At 35.5% G+C, this 16214-nt stretch overlaps 1 protein-coding gene across 1 annotated transcript; it reads right to left on the reverse strand.

Moving 5' to 3' along the window:
- Positions 1 to 3289: 3289 nt before the first annotated feature.
- Positions 3290 to 7456, reverse strand: LOC113284670 (protein trichome berefringence-like 7). Its single transcript, XM_026534173.1, has 3 exons — positions 6097 to 7456; positions 4277 to 4444; positions 3290 to 3875 (listed from the first exon to the last, which is right to left on the reverse strand). Exons 1-3 carry the CDS (start codon positions 6915 to 6917, stop codon positions 3566 to 3568), a joined length of 1299 nt encoding a protein of 432 aa, XP_026389958.1. The 5' UTR covers positions 6918 to 7456; the 3' UTR covers positions 3290 to 3565.
- Between the last annotated feature and the right edge of the window lie 8758 nt (positions 7457 to 16214).

Genomic DNA, 16214 nt, shown 5'->3' on the forward strand with positions numbered 1-16214 from the left:
CTCTTCTCTCTTGGCTATAGGAGTATAAAGGCGCTAATGAAAGTTAATTGTATTTGACTTTGACCCATACTAACAAGTAGTATTTCGGGTTTCGGGGTTATATTGAAACCAAACATAACGTTTTTCTTGTATTTGATGTTTCTACTTTTAATTAAGTCTCTAATTAAGATCTTATATTATAATGATGCATTTGTATCAACAAAAGAATTAAAGCTCTTAGTGTTACCAACAAAATTATATTATTATTATTTTATTTTTATTTTAAGAAAGTTTAATTTTAAGATCATTATACAAAGCTTTTGGTTGGTAACCTAGCAACAAGCTCGGCTCCAACACAATTGCCATTAGAGAATGAATAAAGATATATTTTTCTATTTTAAGATTATTTTGGTAATAAACTCATACAGATGTTTTGGTTAGTAGCCTGGCCACAAGCTGGGCTCCAACTCCTCTTTAAATAGCGATACCTAATCTATGAAAAATGAAACTACCAAAACCACTACCAGCGTCATTACAGACTAGACAATTCTTTAAGCGCTTAAAAAAACACAAAGCATCTTCGCCAAATTCTCCTAAAGTGGAAAAAGCTAGCACTCCCAGGCCATATCCAAGTGCAGTGCACTTGTCCAGGTATTTGGTGCGTTTGCGAGAGATCGCATTAGATATAGCTTTTCCCGGAGCAAAAGAGCGAATGCCATCACCAGCAAAGGGCGAGACCACTGTGACATCCATACAAACATCTCGACCATTCTCCCAGTTGAGAACAAGAATGTCAGCAGGCCTCAAATCCTTGTCATCGTCTGATAGAATACCGAGAGAGACTTCCTTGCGTGCAGGCACATTAGCTTTGTAACAAATGTCTACATCCACATCACGAACAAGGTCATGTCGGAACTTACTCCCAACATCTTTAGCACAATGAAGCGCATGGTCTCCAAAGATGTCCATAGGTTTGTTACAACTTGAGCATAAGCTATTCTCAACAAACAATGGGATGCCAAGGCGGTAGCAAAGCACTGCTCTGAACTGTCTATTCAAGGCATTGGTTAAGCCCACTAATGGGAACCTCCAGTAAACAATCTTGTGCATGCTTGACACGATTACACTGCCACAAAATGGAATCTCTTGCAGACATGGAAAATTGGTCTGGGATTCTCTTCTTGACTGCATCAAAATAAGTAACTGCCAGGGAGTGCATGGAAGGGGGGCAGCATCATCGACACAATAAGAAGGAGGCAATCCACAAACCTGGATAAAATTCTGAAGAGCCAACTGATAAGCAAAACCTTTGTTCGTTGAGAATAAGCTGCCAAGAATTGCTTTTCGTACCGAAGCTGTTTGACTCTGAAAAGCAAGAAAGCAGTAGGCGCGGGTGTCAACCATGGTGTAGATGCCAAGGCCACCATCCTTGATAGGCAGGGTAGCTAATCTCTGTTGTAAAGGAACAAAACCAGCACCATCTCCAGTGATTAGTAGCCTCAAGTACTTAAGAAGATGGTCACCAAAAAGATCAGCGGCTGGCTGCAGGGCTGCAGGATTGGTAGTTCGCATTGCAAAATATAGTCTTGACACTCCAGTACAATTACGAAGTAATAACATCTCACTCTAAGGGTCCTTGAGTTTTTTGATTGCAGACATTAGTTGAACAGTCTTATTCACCCTATTCAACATCATATCACTAATAAAGTTCAAATCCAAACTCACATGACCACCCAAGAGTTTAACGCCATTAGAGGGTCTACCAATATCATGGGGAAAGACACCATCGGCTGTGCCTCTGGGATCAGGAGAAGGCCAAAAGATTTCCGTTTTCTTAACATTCAGATGTAAACCCCTGTTTGGACCTTCAGTTTCAATTATGCTCAAGGCCTTGGCTACCTCCAATGTATCACCAATAATAGTACCATCATCAAGGTACCAAGCGTGTAAATCGAGTTTGCATTGAGAAACGATAGTCTTCACTAGAGGGTGAAGTGTCAACGCGAACAACAAGGGACCGAGGGGGTCACCTTGCTGAACTCCAAGTGCAGAAGACAAAATATACTGGTTATAGTAGAGTTTAGCAGATCTCGAGTAACAAAATTCTACCCAGCGAGAAATACTTGGACAATGAAGACGGACATCCTTGATGAGCTGAGATCTACTCACCATGTTGAAAGCATTAGAAAAGTCAATGAGCAGCATTGACATTTTATCTGAGTGACCTTTCATCTCCAGTAAGTAGTTTATAGCATGTAAAATACTCTCCCCCCAGAAGGCACACCAACTCCGAATTGATAATCTCCCAAATACGAAGTCATATCTTTTCCAACAGAGAAAGCAGCCACTTTAGAGACCAATCTTCGCCAAACCGTGCCAACAGCAATTGACCTAATACCACCCCCAGGTTTAAGCAACGAAGTTAGGGGTGCACTGGCAATGAACTCGCCTAAACTCCCGGGACATTTTCCAGCCAACCAAAGATTGACAACCCTGTGATTGAAGCAAGTAAATTATCCGCGACTACAGCTGCAGCCCCACTCATCACATCCACCAAATGTTGTGCACGAATTCCATCCCGGCCACATAATGTCCCTTTTGGGAAGCTCTCGATAGCACCCAATACAGCCCGAGAGTCCACTGTTACCGCATCAACCAAAATATCATCACTTGGCACAACAGGAAGGGGCGCATGTGGGTGTTTATCCAGCAAATCTTGGTGCGTAGACTCATTACATGGAGCCACCCCAGATTATTTAATACTCCTTTAAGTTTATTGACTGTTATTTAATACTCCTTTAAGTTTATTGACTGTTATTTTCTTGGTGCATAGCCGCATGTGGGTGATATCAACATAATTTTTACTAGTTTCAATGCATAAATTTAATACTCCTTTAAGTTTATTGACTGTTATTTTCTTTTATTCTAGTAAGATTATATTTGACTAGTTTGAACTTTTTATATTTTTGCCGGGAAGTAGTTAATCATATTTTGGGAACTGTTTAAAGGATTTAACAAGGCATTTTTTTTGGTATGCGAAGTTATCTACCAGAAGGGATGGGGAGAGCCAGACAGAGATTGAAGGGAGATAGAAATGGTCGGTGGTGGTATGTAAACAGTGGAAACGAACTAGTTTAGTTTTCGCTCTCTCTCGACATGAGAATACGTTCAGTTTAACACTATTATACAGTTTTAACGCTATCGGCTAAGTAAAATTATTCGGCATATAGTTTTTTTACTAGCACGCATTCAACAGCAACAAGCAAACTGAGTATAGCCGTTATACCAGGTTCAACAAAATCTACAGTATGCATTTGCGAAGAGAAAAACCTGACTCTTTGCTAAGAGAGTAGATTTCCAATGAAATTTTCTTGCATTATTCACTTTTGCAGACTAGAAACCGAACAACAAAATAACTCACCTCTATAGAAAGATACTGATGTTTCTTTTGTGAAACAATTTTGGCTAATCTAAGAATATGTACATAAGAATGGAGAAGACTACAAGAACAAAAAAATTGATTGGCTGGTTTTAATTCCTATATTTCTCTTCGGAAACGCAAGGGAAAAAAGAAGTAAAATTAAAGTTACCAGGCCGTATTTGTTAGAGCAAGTTTTTCGTCAGCAAGAAGCAATGACACCATAAACTCGTTCCACACATCAGGTACTCCAGGAAGACACCAGTGACTACAGTCAGCCACATCTGGCATGTCACTATAGGGTCCCACATGGGCGTCGCTCCGAAAAGCCCCCATAGAAGTAACTTGAAGAACTGTAACAGGAACAGTCATGTTCTTTACCACTTCTGATATGATGTCTGAAAAGGGGCTCTGGTCTCTCCCTTCGGTTTCTGACATGGGGAATTGAGTCACATTGCAGGATCTCCGTGATTGATCACTGCAGAAGTAGAAAAGATTTTCCACTGTTAATCATTATCTAACATACAAACACATTAACTTATGAGAGAAAATATAACAGAAATTCTCATTCAGAAAGCTTTGGTGTCGATGTCCAATTTATGTTCGATATAGGCAAACAGAATTATGTTTTTCACATAGACCACTTTTGTTTCAAAATTGCAAACAAATATTTTAAAAATTGACCATTAGGAAGAGGATCTACATAATAATCAAAAGCCAAATAGAAATATACACTCTGGCTACAAAATTGAGAATTATAATGCCACTGGTCCAAGTTAGACAGGATGACAGCTGACAGGTAAAATAAATTTGTATAACTACGGCTAGATGTGTATAAAATTGGCAGGCACAAAAAAATATTCAGTGCAAAAACAGTACCTCCAATTAGACCAATGCGAAGGCTCAAAACTCCGAAAGAAGATCTTCGTTCTATTTGTGTTGACCGATTTCTCAACCCATGAGGCCCAGGTGTCTAATGCTGTTCCGTAAGCAGCCGTGATAGACATCCCAAGCTTTAGCGCTTTTCCAACCTGAAAATAGCAGCCCCTGTCTGAAAACACATTTTAGAAACATCCTCTAAAGATATATCTACTGAAAAACAAAAGATTTGCAACAAAGACAAGCTAAATGAAACGAGCATAAACATTGTGAAAAGAAAAAAAGCATATACATGGAAGTTAAGGTGACATAAGCAGCAAGCATCTTTTGATGAGATGGCGGTGACGAGTGATTTTCAGATTTAAGGTATTTGGCGAGAACTGGTGCACGAATGAATGGAGGCATGTTTTGTACATTACATCTCAGAAATAGTAAACTGACTCCTAGAGGGTTAAACTCGATGCATTAGATACTGAATACATTTCATACAAAGTTAATTTCCCAGAATATTAGCCTACATTCTTTAAGAAAGTATCGAACTCTTAAGGTTTCCATAAAGGGCAACGCAAAAATCACTGTATGACTTCTTATGTCAGTAAGTTAGTAATAGCAGTGAATCACATTTCTCTTCCAAGTTTTTCCTAGTAAGCGAGTAGAGACCTAACATGTCCTGCTACTATCGTGTTCATGGTCTTTACTTCGCTGGTTGTTGTCAAATATCTTATCAATTCTCAGGCACATTGTCAGTCCCTGGGTCTTATATTAGGGACGCTATTACTATCCTTCTTTCATTGGTGCCGGACTGCATGTTCTCCAGCATGTAAGATATTTTTAGGACAATGTGATCCAGATTTACCATCTTCTGACTCGCTAAGACTAACAATATGAGGCAACCACCAGGAACAACTTCTTCGGCAAGCTTTACCTAACACTTGTATATTTTTTCTTGCTTAATAAAATGGAAAAAAATAAAAAATCATTCCTGCATGGACTTGTTACCCTTTAGACACTGATATTTGGGACTAGAAAAGATATGACAACTTATGTGAAGCACTCCAAATTCAAACATATGTAGAGAATAGATGTTAGGATAGCTGGAGTAGCACAATCAGAAGTCAATTGAACAAAAAGATCTTCGAGCAACACCTATTTAAAGACTAACTCTGAGGAGCTACAGCAACACCTAACTCTCAATCAAAAGAGAAAAGTCTACCTCATATAAGTATATAACCAAAATCAAGTTCATCACAAACTTTACCACAGGACAAACTGTAGTGTCAGTAGCCATGTATTTTAAACTCACATTTTAAAGACTAGATATTATTGTCAAAGGCCTAAAAGTAGAAAAGTTAATAAGAAAAACGGGAGTTTACGTAAGCTTCTAACTACGGTTTTGCTAGTTCATATGTTGACTGCTCTCAAACGTAAGCTGAAATCTTACTTCACTTGCAATCAAAGATATGGGACCCTTCCACTACTTTTTGGGTCTGGAGGTTCATCATAATCTTCTTCTACAGTGTTGTCTAAACAAAAGTATGCAACAGACTTATTAATTCGCACAAGCAATGGAGGGCGTTAAGCTACTATCCGCATCCGAGGTACCCATGAGCCATGATTTTATAAAATTTCATATGATGTATGAATGCCAAGTTTAAACGAAAAGTTGGGGTAAAGATTATGTCATAAAGGACTACACAATGAAACATGAAAAATACTGCCCAATGTGTACAAGTAATCAAATCAGCAAATACCTGAAATCTTAACAAAATGTAAGAAGACCGTTGAAAGTAAAGTAATTTAACGTGGCAGAGAAAACTTACGTGTCGAAAAGCTTGCCAGTAGTCCACCATTGTCCTGTATTAAAAATAAGAACATCTGAATCAATCCATTCTTTACTAATATCATCCAACTTATCCAGCTTAAGTGTCGATCTAACTCTCTTCGGACCAATTCTAGGCACCCAACCATGCTGCACCAAGAAAACTGATCGGAAGAACTCAATCGTAAAATTGAAGGAACTGAACCGTACACCCAAAAACCGAATCTGCTTAGTAATCTTATTCCCATTCACTTCATAAATGCTTTTTTTATCTTCTACTCCAGTCATAAGCAAACAAATCAAAGACTCCCATTGTGTTCTACTCATCGAATCACCAACAAAAACAACCCGTTTCCCACGAAGTCTCTCCAAAACTACATGTACATCAAACACCGGTACATTACAATTCTTAGGCTTCCACCTCCATTTCAAATAATCGATATCCTTCCTCCCATTTGCCAAGCAATTAAACCCTGGTTCAGCGAACGGACACTCTGAGCTATTATACAATGGATAACCAATATATGGCTCCCAATTTCCCTCAAATAAATCACATGTTCCGCCTATACTCTCAACTGGTTTCGAGTCGTTTGACAAACCATACCCATGAAAAGCTTGGGTTAGACTAGGAAGCACATACAAATAACCACAACCCATTGCTAAAACGAATGTAATCAACAAACTACATCCAACAAGTATATGAAACGACCTTGATACCCATGTCTTTCGATGTCCTCCAACTCTAGGACTCCTAGGGCTTCCAAAACTCAAACCCTTTCTGCTATAATGACCAGACAAACTCCTATTAAATGTAGCCACCATCTTTATCAATCATATGATTATATTACTAACAACAACAACAACCCACATCAAAATTTACAATTCATTCAACCAAATAAAAATTGAATCTTTACAAAAACCCAGATGCACAAGATCAATTTGTTGGATCAAACCCAGAGACATTAACTCAAATCCAAGAAAAGGGTTTCTTGAAAACTAATTGAAATCCCTGAAAACTCATCCCTTCAATAGTGGATGAAGCTTCAGTTTGAGTAGCACTGGATAGAGAAACAAACCCTGATTATTATTATAAAAAAAGACCTAACCTTAATTTGGATTCATTGAAAATGCCAGATCAAGGTAATGATGTGAACCTTAATCTTAGATCGGGATGTAATGATATTGGAAGCTTCTGTGAGTGTGGTGGTGGTAAAATGGCGGAGACAGAGAAGAAAAGTTTAGTTAGAAGAGATGGGAAGAGAGTGAAATACTGTAATATAAAATTTAAAGAGTATTTTTGTCATTTAGATGTAATAATGTAATGAAGGTGATGATCCGATATCTGTGCCTGTTTCGTTTTGTTTCCTGTAATGAAAAAAATCGGGGATGTGTTTTTGACTTTGATGCCCCTACATCCTTTTCATTTGGTCACTTTCTGACCAAACAAAATGATTAGCTTTTAAGTTAACAAAGATGTTCATGTCCTAACAAATGTTGTTTTTGCTTAGTTAAGGATTTTACTCGGACAGAATATAAAACCATTAAAGTAGTAATCATATCACATTTTTCCTACCGGAAGAAGGATCATTTGAGATATTAGGTTAGAAGGTGAAAGTTTGGTGGGGAGTTGATCGATGCATATCCTTGCGGTTGCTTGCCACACAAATAGAAAATTGTGAATGAAGTTGGGTGGGGCAATATGTTGTAGTAAAGAGGCTTTATGAGGGATGAGCGACATGAAGTTTGTTGTTAAATTGTATCTCCAAACTTTAGATTTTATTGCTGGTAATTTGTTGCTGTGACTAAAATTTAGTTTAATGTTTGCACATAGACCTATAATGTAAATTTGTGACTCAAAAAATGCTTAGTGGCCGAAAGGCTACCTAGCTAAATGGCCTGAAAATGATAATTTACGGGTTTCGGATACCTCGATTCTACATTGCCGCAATAAACAGACTAAAATTTGTAACATTGCTTGAAATTTGTCTGTGGCTGAAATTTTGTATATGACCCAAAAGTTGTATAGGGAGTGTATTTCAAACTTCAAAATTTGCAATATTACCCAAAATTTATCTATTGACCTGAAATATGTATTCGACCCAAAATTTATCATTGCAAAAGAAATTTATTTCATGAATTAAAATTGTGTATAATAACGAAAAAGTCGATATTGTGGTGACGAAATTGATGACATGATCCATAAATTCACCCCTAAACCCAAAATGCATGGTGTGTCAAATGTTACTTAGAGGCTAGAGACACTTAATATGTTATATACACTATTTTTGAATTGTGACCCAGAATCTATCTTATGTAAATCTGAAGTGCTTTGAAATATGTTACTGTAATCCAAAATGTATGCCACCGCCGGTGTGTTTTTTGTGAACCAAGTTTGTCAAGAATTTTTAAAAAAATTGGGGGTATTCGATGTTTGATATTTAGGCTTTGTCTAAAGTTTGATCTGATTTTTGTCCAATTTAAGGATGGGAACCTGGATATAACGTTGACATGCGTTGACTCGGTTAATTTTTTACTTCTATTTGATAACTATTAAGAGCCATTATATAAGATCTAATTATCATAAAAATTACGGTTATACTCTTCCGCTTTATTAACATTGACGAAAAATATTATGTTTGGGAAATCAGCTTCTCTGTCTCTCTATCACCGTCCATGTCACCACCATCACTCTTTCCAATCGCCACCCATGAGGGAAAGCTACGCAAAGTGATGCCTGCTTGCTACGTTCGAAGCAAAAAGAAAACAGCCGAACCAAAAACAACTATCAATATATGGCTATGCAAAGTCAAATACTAGGAAAAAGTACGTGATTTCATTTCGGAAATGCTATCCAATTTTTATATACCCAAGTCTTCTCTTATTCAATTCGATGGATTAGTTGTTCACACTTCACATTGGTTATGCATAAACTCATTACAAATCATATATTACTCATTCTCATCAGTACACACACAATCTATCACCATTTAATACCGTTCATTCATCTTCAATTTAATTAGCACAAACTCAATCATCATAACTCTTTATAACCAGAAGACCTGATTTTAGTGTTGTGTTATTTGTGTTATTTTTTTCTTATAATTAAAGAATGGGTGTGTTGCTAACCAAAATAAAACGACTTTAATCTAGCATTATTAACGGAGATTTCTTTACAATTATTGTTTTTCCTAGTTGAGATTGTCGGGATGAAATATTCTCATATTGCCTATAACTTTTAGCCTCTATAAACATTATAACATTTAATAAGGACCACTCTACTCGTTGCTAATCGATTTAGAATAATTGGATGCCCAAAATTCTTACACGATATCATAGCGAGACCCATAGTGAGTGGTTAAATTAAATGTCCACCCATATACGATCTACGTGTTAAAAGACTTAAATCTCCCTTACATGTAAAGAGGAGTGTTGGGATAAAGTAGCCTGAGATTGCCTATAACCTCTGGCCTCTATACACATATCACAATTAGTTTTGAGTTGGAAATTCATAAATCTTAAAGAGAGACCTCCTTATAGGTACTAACAATAAGAATTGAATTGACATAGTAAACCATATTACATCTGAGGCATATTTGGTGTAATCAATCACTATGTAAGTACTTAAAACTTATATCTCTAGAAGATAAAAAGTTGTCTTGTCTCTTTATCATAAACTTCTTATTCAACACAATTCACATGTTAAATAATGAATATTGTGTGCGACTAAATTCCAAATAATTGTTGCATACCTTTGTACTTATAAGTTGATCCATTTTCATAAAACCATTAAAGTAGTAAATCATATAATCACATTTTTCCTACTGGAAGAAAGATCATTTGAGATGTTAGGTTAAAAGGTGAAAGTTTGGCGTGGGGTTGATTAATGCATATCCTTGCGGTTTCTTGCCACTCAAATAGAAAATTGTGAATGAAGTTTGGTGGGGCAATATGTAGTAAAGAGGCTTTATTATGGGTGATGAGCAACATAAAATTTGTTGTTACATTGCATCATGATCCAAATTTTAGATTTTATTGCTGGTAATTTGTTGTTGTGACCAAAATTTTGCTTGATGATCGCATATAGACGTACAATGTACATTTGTGACTTAAACATGCCTAGTGGCCGAATGGCTACCTAGATAAACAGCCTGAAAAAGATAATTTACCAGTCTCGAAACCTCAAATCTGCATTGCGGCAATATCATCACTCAAAACTTGTCTTTGTGGCTCAAATTTTATTATATAACCCGAAAGTCGCATAGTGATCTAAAATTTGTCTATTGTCCCAAAATTCTAGAGTGTATTCCATAGTTTAGTACATGACTCAAAATTTGTTTATTGACCAAAAACATGTTTCGGTCCAAAATTTGTCATCGCGAAAGAAATATATCCCCTAAATCAGAACTATGTATAATAACGAAAAACTCGCTATTGTGGTCAAGAAATTGATACCACAATCCAATTTGATATACCCAAATCTACTCTTATCTCTCCCCCTTTTAATGACAGCAGACTATACTAAAATATTTTCGTGTTTTCAAATTAAATTTCATTTCCAGTCGTCGGATGAGATGACTCCGAAATCCAGCCGTCAAGATTTAGACAGTACTTTCCGTCTGAACAATATATAACGGTCGTTGGATATCTTGACTTTAATGGTACGATTTTGTTCTTCTGCAGAGGTTACAAAAAATCCTTATTTTTCACTGATATTTCAAAAACCACTTATTCTTTGGTTCTTCAGCGGAAGAAACAAAAACTGTGATTTGAGAAACGGAACCCTTAAAATCTTTCTCACATGTTGATATTTTCATTGCATCTTAGATAATTTAGATTTGAATTTATGAAGAACAAAATCGTAACCCTAATTCTAATCATGTTTCCATCATCTAGATCCAATTGATCATCAAAATAAAGTATATACAAGTTATTTGAATTTGTTGAGATTTATATATTTTCTCAATGTCATAATTTTTGGTACATTAGGAATCATGAAGACAATAACCGATTTAAATGGGTTCCGAAACAAGATATCCCAAGAAGAACCCATCTTTTTTTTTTGGGAAATAGGTACTTGACGGTTATGGATGGATGTTCGAGAACGTGCAAGCACGTGCATTCAACTTGTTAAATTAGATGGATTACACTATAATGTTCACACTTCACACTGGTTATAGTTTATGCAGTGCTTAAACTCATTACAAATTCTATATTACTCATTGTCCTCAGTGCACACACAATCTATCACCATTCAATACCGACCATTCATCTTCAATTTAATTAGCACAAACTGAATCATCCCAACTCTTTATAACCGATGATATGATCTTAGTGTTGTGTTGTTTGTGTTATTTTTTTTCTTATAATTTAAAAATGGGTGTTTGCTGAATTTGCTCTCATATTTAACTTTGGCACAAGCCCTTAAGGATCATCCTTTTTTTATTAATCACTCTATGTTAATAACCAAAATAAAACGACTTTAATCTATCAGTATAATAAAGATTTCGCTACAACTATTGTTTCGCTTGATTAAAATTGTTCGGAAGAAATATTCCCATATTTCCTTCAACCTTTAGCCTCTATACACATATAACATGTAAGGGACACTCCGCTCGTTCCTGATTAATTTTGAATAATTGGATGCCCAGAATTCTTACATGATATCAGAGCGAGGCCTATAGTGATTGGTTAAATTAAATGTCCACTTGTATGTGATCCACATGTTAAATGAATTAAGTCTCCCTTATATGTAAATGGGAGTATTGGGATAAAATAGTCTGACATTGCATATAACCTCTAGCCTCTATACTCATATCACAATTGATTTTGAGTTGGAAGTCCTAAAATCTTATAGAGAGATCTCCTTACACGTACTAACATAACAATAAGAACTGAATTGACATAATAAACCATATTACATTTGGGGCATGTTTGGTATAATCAATCATTATGTAATTACTTAAAACTTACAGCTCTAGAAGATAAAAGGTTTGCTTCGCTCTTTCTCGTAAACTTCTTATTCAACACAAATCATATGCTAAATAATGAATTTTGTGTGAGACTGAAATTCTAAAAAATTGTTGGCTTGCCTTTGTACTTATAAATTGATCCATTTTCATATTGTCCATCCCCCATACGAGCAAATGTATTATAACGCGTTTTCATATATGCTAAGTTCCACTGTGAGAAGTCATGAATATAAACATTAAGAAAGGTTGGGGTGGTGGAGGAAATTGAAAATGCTATTATTATGCTATTATTCTTTGAAAACTACACGCCCATTTGAGTGCCTGAGAGATATCATTGAAAAAATTGTCTTCTTGAATAAACATATTTAGGCTTGCTTTGCAACAAAAACACCACAGTAATCCTATAGAAAATAAATTTGTGATAGAATTATGTTGAGAATGGAAGTAAATACAGTGCTTGTTTTTTCTTCTACATACGGTTTAATATGTTTTTGACTTTGATGCTCTATCCATGCCAGGAAATATTAAAAAACAGAAAGCGTCTTTTTTTTTGGTCACTTTCATCGTTACCAATAAAATATTAAAAAACAATCTATTTCTCCCATAAAATTTGATCCTTTTAATATTTGCACAGTTTCTAAGGAAACATGAGAGAGAAATATGAACATAAGGAAAGATTTTTCTAGTATATTTTTCTTATCTACTTTTTTGTGTTAAAACTTCAAATCAAAAAATCTCGCAAACTAAAAAACGGATATTGCTAAATGTTATATCGTTGCAGATATTTTAAAAGACATGCACAAAAATTATAACATGACTACCAAATTCTCTATATTTCTTAGAGAAAAATTTAACAACACTAGATATTGTTAAGGATTTGTTTGGGAAAATAACATATGAAAATCAAAAAGATCATTATTATAAGAAGAAGAAAAAAAGAAAGGAAATTGACCAAGTTTTATGGCACGGAAGGAGGATTTGCTAAAAAAAGGAACGTTTTTTCAGTTAAGGGTTTTACTGAAACAGATATTACCACTAAAGTGGTACTCATATATGTAACTCTCTCACTTTATGCACACACATGCTGAAAGATGCGTCACTGAACGAGATGAAGCTTCATCTCAAGCTATGTGTGGGGCGTTTAGGCATGTTGGTCCAAGACAGAAGCTTCATCACAATAGTGCATTACGTCAGTAGGAGGTTGGTCAAGTGGAACCAGAACTTGTTATGCACCACTATGGTGCTATTTCCTAAATTCGTTTTCGCGAAAGCAGCTGGACTTGGCATATGGAAAAATGCTCCCTCATTTTAATTTGTAGAAATGTCAATAAGACATATATATGGAAGCAGTGTTGATTGAAGGTGCATTAAAGGGTGAATGCACCAATAAGCTACACAGCTTAAGCCTTAGACGGTATAACATAAATGATGTGAAACCATCTTCTCTGTATATTTGTCACAGTCCCTGTCACCTTAATTGTCGCTACCATCACATTTCTATGTCACTACCACATCATTTCAACTTTTTTTATGGGAAAACATCCATTCGGTTCATTTATGAACCCGATTTTGGTAGTTGTAAATTTTTACAGAGTCTTTCAACCTCAAACACCTTTATCAAATTTATAGTATCCCAAAAAAAAAATCTCGACTAATAACTCTACCCTACAAACATTTTAACCGATTCGGGATTCCATAAAGAAAAAATCATATTAGGTAGCCAAACTACCCTATTAATTCTAGTTTACATCAATGCACAAAGCAATAATGGGATCTTGAAAAGATACAACCGAGTTTTTTGAAAATCAATAACCAAATCAGGTGGCCAAACTAGTTGGACAAGACTGTTTTCCACTATTGCATATGCCAGCAACGGGATCCTGGTTGGATCCAACCCAGTTTTGCTAAGGACAGGTGAATCAAAGTTATAACAACTAAGATTATCAAAGTAAAAGTAACTGAAAAAGAAAAAGTCTAACAACCACACACAATATTTCATTCGGAAATATGTATGGATTAACTCCAATATAAATCGTGAGAATCAACTAGACAGTCAGACTCAATCAAGGAAATGTATCCAAGAACTATATCTCCATTTATCAATACAATATGCAATCGAACAGATAAAAATATGTGAACCCAATTGATATGAGAAATAACTTGAGCGGTATCAAAACCAATGTTCAAGCATCAATCAATTTCAATCAACAACCAAAGGTTGGATTGCACAACCTGTGATATTTCAATTATATAGAAAATATAATGCTGAAAAGAAATAACACAGACACCAGAAGTTTTGTTAACGAGGAAACCACAAATGCAGAAAACCCCCGGGACCTAGTCCAATTTTGAACACCACACTGTATTAAGACGATACAGACACTAGCCTGCTATAAATTAACTTCGAAATCGAATGTAGTTGGGTCCTAACTAATCTCACATTGATCAAGGTATAGTCGCGTTCCTTACGCCTATGAATCCTAGCATGACTCTATGCACTTGATTCCCTTAGATGATCTCACCCACAACTAAGATTTGTTACGACCCAAATTCGAAGACTTATAAACAAATTTGTCTCCCACAGAAATGTCTATTCTGATAGATAAATTTGTCTTCCACGGAAATACCTATGAAGTTTTATTCCGTATCATAAATCAAGGTGCATAATAACCAATTGATAATCCGGTCTTGCATTCCCGAAGAATAACCTAGAAATATCAATCACCTCATAATAACTTAAATATATGGTAGTAGAACAAGTTGTTGTGAAATCACAAAGAATGAGGCGAAGAGCTTTGTGATTACTTTTTATATCTTACCCATCAAAGATAAATCTCGAGCAAATCTTAGAGAAGATAGTACTCAATACGGTAGAACAAGTAAGATCAGAATACACAACTACATAGAAAATAGTTGTATATGGCTTCAGAATCCCAATGAAGTCTTTATTTCGTTAACGTATAATGGTTTTAGTAAAAACCTAGGTTAAAGGAGAATCAACTCTAGTCGCAACTAGTATCACACAGGAGGTGTGGGGATTAGGTTTCCCAGTTGCTATAGTTCTACTTTATATATCCTTTCAAATCAGGGTTTACTAAGTTAGCTTAGAAACAAATTATTCCATATTCACCGTTAGATAAAAATCCGATTTAAGATACAAGCTAAGTTTGCTTGAAACTAAAGCAATATCTCTCCAGCGTTAGATGGTCTTCGCTTGTCATACACAAATTAAATATACTTTCATTTAGATATGGGTAACCTAAACGTGTATATTGAGTTGGCTCAATAATAGTTAACCAAAGTTAGCCATATGAACACTTTTGTCTTAACTACATTCATCTAACACATATGGATCAACTATGATGATCAATCAATCATGAAACATAATATAATTGTGTTTCATAGAGTTTTCAATTGTTGACAATCACATAGAAGTATATATGATCCAATTGAAGCAAAATCAGATTGATTCGTAATGTACGAAGTATAAGAATCATTTCATGAACATTTAGCCACGTTTTGCAAGATTGCATTCCTTATTTCATAAATGTATTTGTTCATGAGTATGTAAACATATTAAACCAATTTTAGAACTTTGACCACTAAGTTCGCAAACGGGTATGCAAACTTTAGTTCCGGACTTTGGTCTTGTCCAACAATATGCAAACGGGTACGCAAACTATTGTTCCGGTCCTAACTCAGGTAGAAACGTTAGTATACTGGTACGCAGACTTGGTTCCCGGACTTTAATAGTTAAAACCGTTTGCATACTGGTATGCAAACTTGGTTTCCGGACCTGAATCATACCAACACAGTTTGTACACTAAGTACGCATGCTGTGATGTTTTCCATACATGGGTTTTAGTTCTGAACTCCCATTTCAATCATTGAAACATTCTTAGAAGAAGACAATGACTGTCTCATACAAACCATTAGCTTATAAGCAATTTTCAAGTAATTGAATGATCAATACAAAACTTTCTAAGTCGACATCAAATGATTGTCTCACACAAATCATGTAAGACATTTCAAGGCAATTTCCGCATGATCATCTTTTGACTTATTAATTAGTTTCCAACGAATAAATTGTTTCCAAATAAACTCGTCAAGAACAATGATGAATCTAGCTAAAGAAAAAAGTTACCAACAC

This window comes from Papaver somniferum, chromosome 1 (assembly GCF_003573695.1).
Source record: "Papaver somniferum cultivar HN1 chromosome 1, ASM357369v1, whole genome shotgun sequence".
In the NCBI taxonomy this organism is placed as follows: Eukaryota; Viridiplantae; Streptophyta; class Magnoliopsida; order Ranunculales; family Papaveraceae; genus Papaver; species Papaver somniferum.

Bases quoted from the DNA above. Each gene is read 5' to 3' on its own strand.
- LOC113284670 (XM_026534173.1), bottom strand. From the start codon at position 6,917: ATGGTGGCTACATTTAATAGGAGTTTGTCTGGTCATTATAGCAGAAAG. The intron at 4,445-6,096 runs GTAAGTTTTCTC...GTTTTCAGACAG, and splicing joins ACTGGCAAGCTTTTCGACAC to GGGCTGCTATTTTCAGGTTG. The intron at 3,876-4,276 runs GTACTGTTTTTG...CTACTTCTGCAG, and splicing joins TCGCATTGGTCTAATTGGAG to TGATCAATCACGGAGATCCT.